At 45.4% G+C, this 1,211-nt stretch overlaps 1 protein-coding gene across 1 annotated transcript; it reads right to left on the reverse strand.

Annotated features, from left to right (window-relative positions):
* Positions 1–684: 684 nt before the first annotated feature.
* Positions 685–927, reverse strand: SPTSSB (serine palmitoyltransferase small subunit B). Its single transcript, XM_068406865.1, has one exon. It carries the CDS (start codon positions 925–927, stop codon positions 685–687), a length of 243 nt encoding a protein of 80 aa, XP_068262966.1.
* Positions 928–1,211: the final 284 nt, after the last annotated feature.

Here is a 1,211-nt window from a genome sequence, read left to right on the forward strand (position 1 = left end):
CACTGGAACAGAGCAGTTCGGGTTCCTTCTGGCATTTTCAGTAAACTGGAAGATCCCCTATAGTAGGGTTTTTTACTTAGACCATCTACACTCAGATGCAGCAACTTAGATGCAAAAAGTTGGATTCAAGTTCATACTCCTATTACTTTCTCTTCTAATTTCCTCTCCCATCCATTAAAAACCAGAAGTCCACAACCAGCCAGATATTAGTACTCAAATCAGGCTGTGTTATACCCATCTCCTTACATTCTCTAACCTGGGTCAAAGAAGGCATGGTATGTTTTGCCACTGCACGCCCTTGGCAGAACTTCTTTGGGTACAACGAGTGTAGCACGCCTCCTCAGAGCCATCATAAACAGTCTTCACTGTTTCATACATGCCAGTGTGATTAAATCAGGGTGCTGAAAGTGGGAGCTGGTTGATTATTAGGTAAACATGGCATTCCAGGTGATGTGTTTCATTCTCACACAGCCAAAGCTGGCCTGTGTTTAATTTAACGGGGATTTGCAGCCAGTAGTCAGTGCATTATTCTGGTTTTCAGCGATGGTAATGAAGCCAGCCGTGTTTTGTAAGAGAAAACGGTATTTTCATAACTGCAAAACTGCTTCAGAATAAATACACAAAACTGAAGAAGACATTGCATTTCACAAGTTGCAAGAGCTGCTAATCACTACTCAGGCAAGTTCAGTTCACGATGGAAACTGTGCTTTCGGGCTGGCCTCCAAATATCTGGGAGAAGAACTCAAAAGCCAGGCGGATGTGGATGGGGACGAAGACGTAAGCCGTGTACACCACCATAGCGAAAACAGTCACGGTGATGGTGTGGAACATGGACTGCTCCCAGGGCTCCAGCACGTAGCTGCAGGTGATCAGTAGGTACTGGTAGTACAGCCAATAGATATAGTCCTTCACACGCTTCATATCCATCTTCAGCTTTCAGGGATTTTGAGAAGATGACCTGTAACGATAGAGAAGCCTGGATTACAGCTGCAGTGGAAAGAAAGACCTGGAACTAAAAAATGATGCATTTCATCATTTCAAGTTTCACAGAATCACAGAATCAGTCAGGTTGGAAGAGCCCTCTGGGATCATCGAGTCCAACCATTGCCCTGACACCACCATGGCAACTAGACCAGGGCACTAAGTGCCATGTCCAGTCTTTTCTTAAACACCTCCAGAGATGGTGACTCCACCACCTCCCTGGGCAGCCC

The sequence above is a fragment of the Nyctibius grandis genome, chromosome 8 (genome assembly GCF_013368605.1).
Source record: "Nyctibius grandis isolate bNycGra1 chromosome 8, bNycGra1.pri, whole genome shotgun sequence".
Classification (NCBI taxonomy): Eukaryota; Metazoa; Chordata; class Aves; order Nyctibiiformes; family Nyctibiidae; genus Nyctibius; species Nyctibius grandis.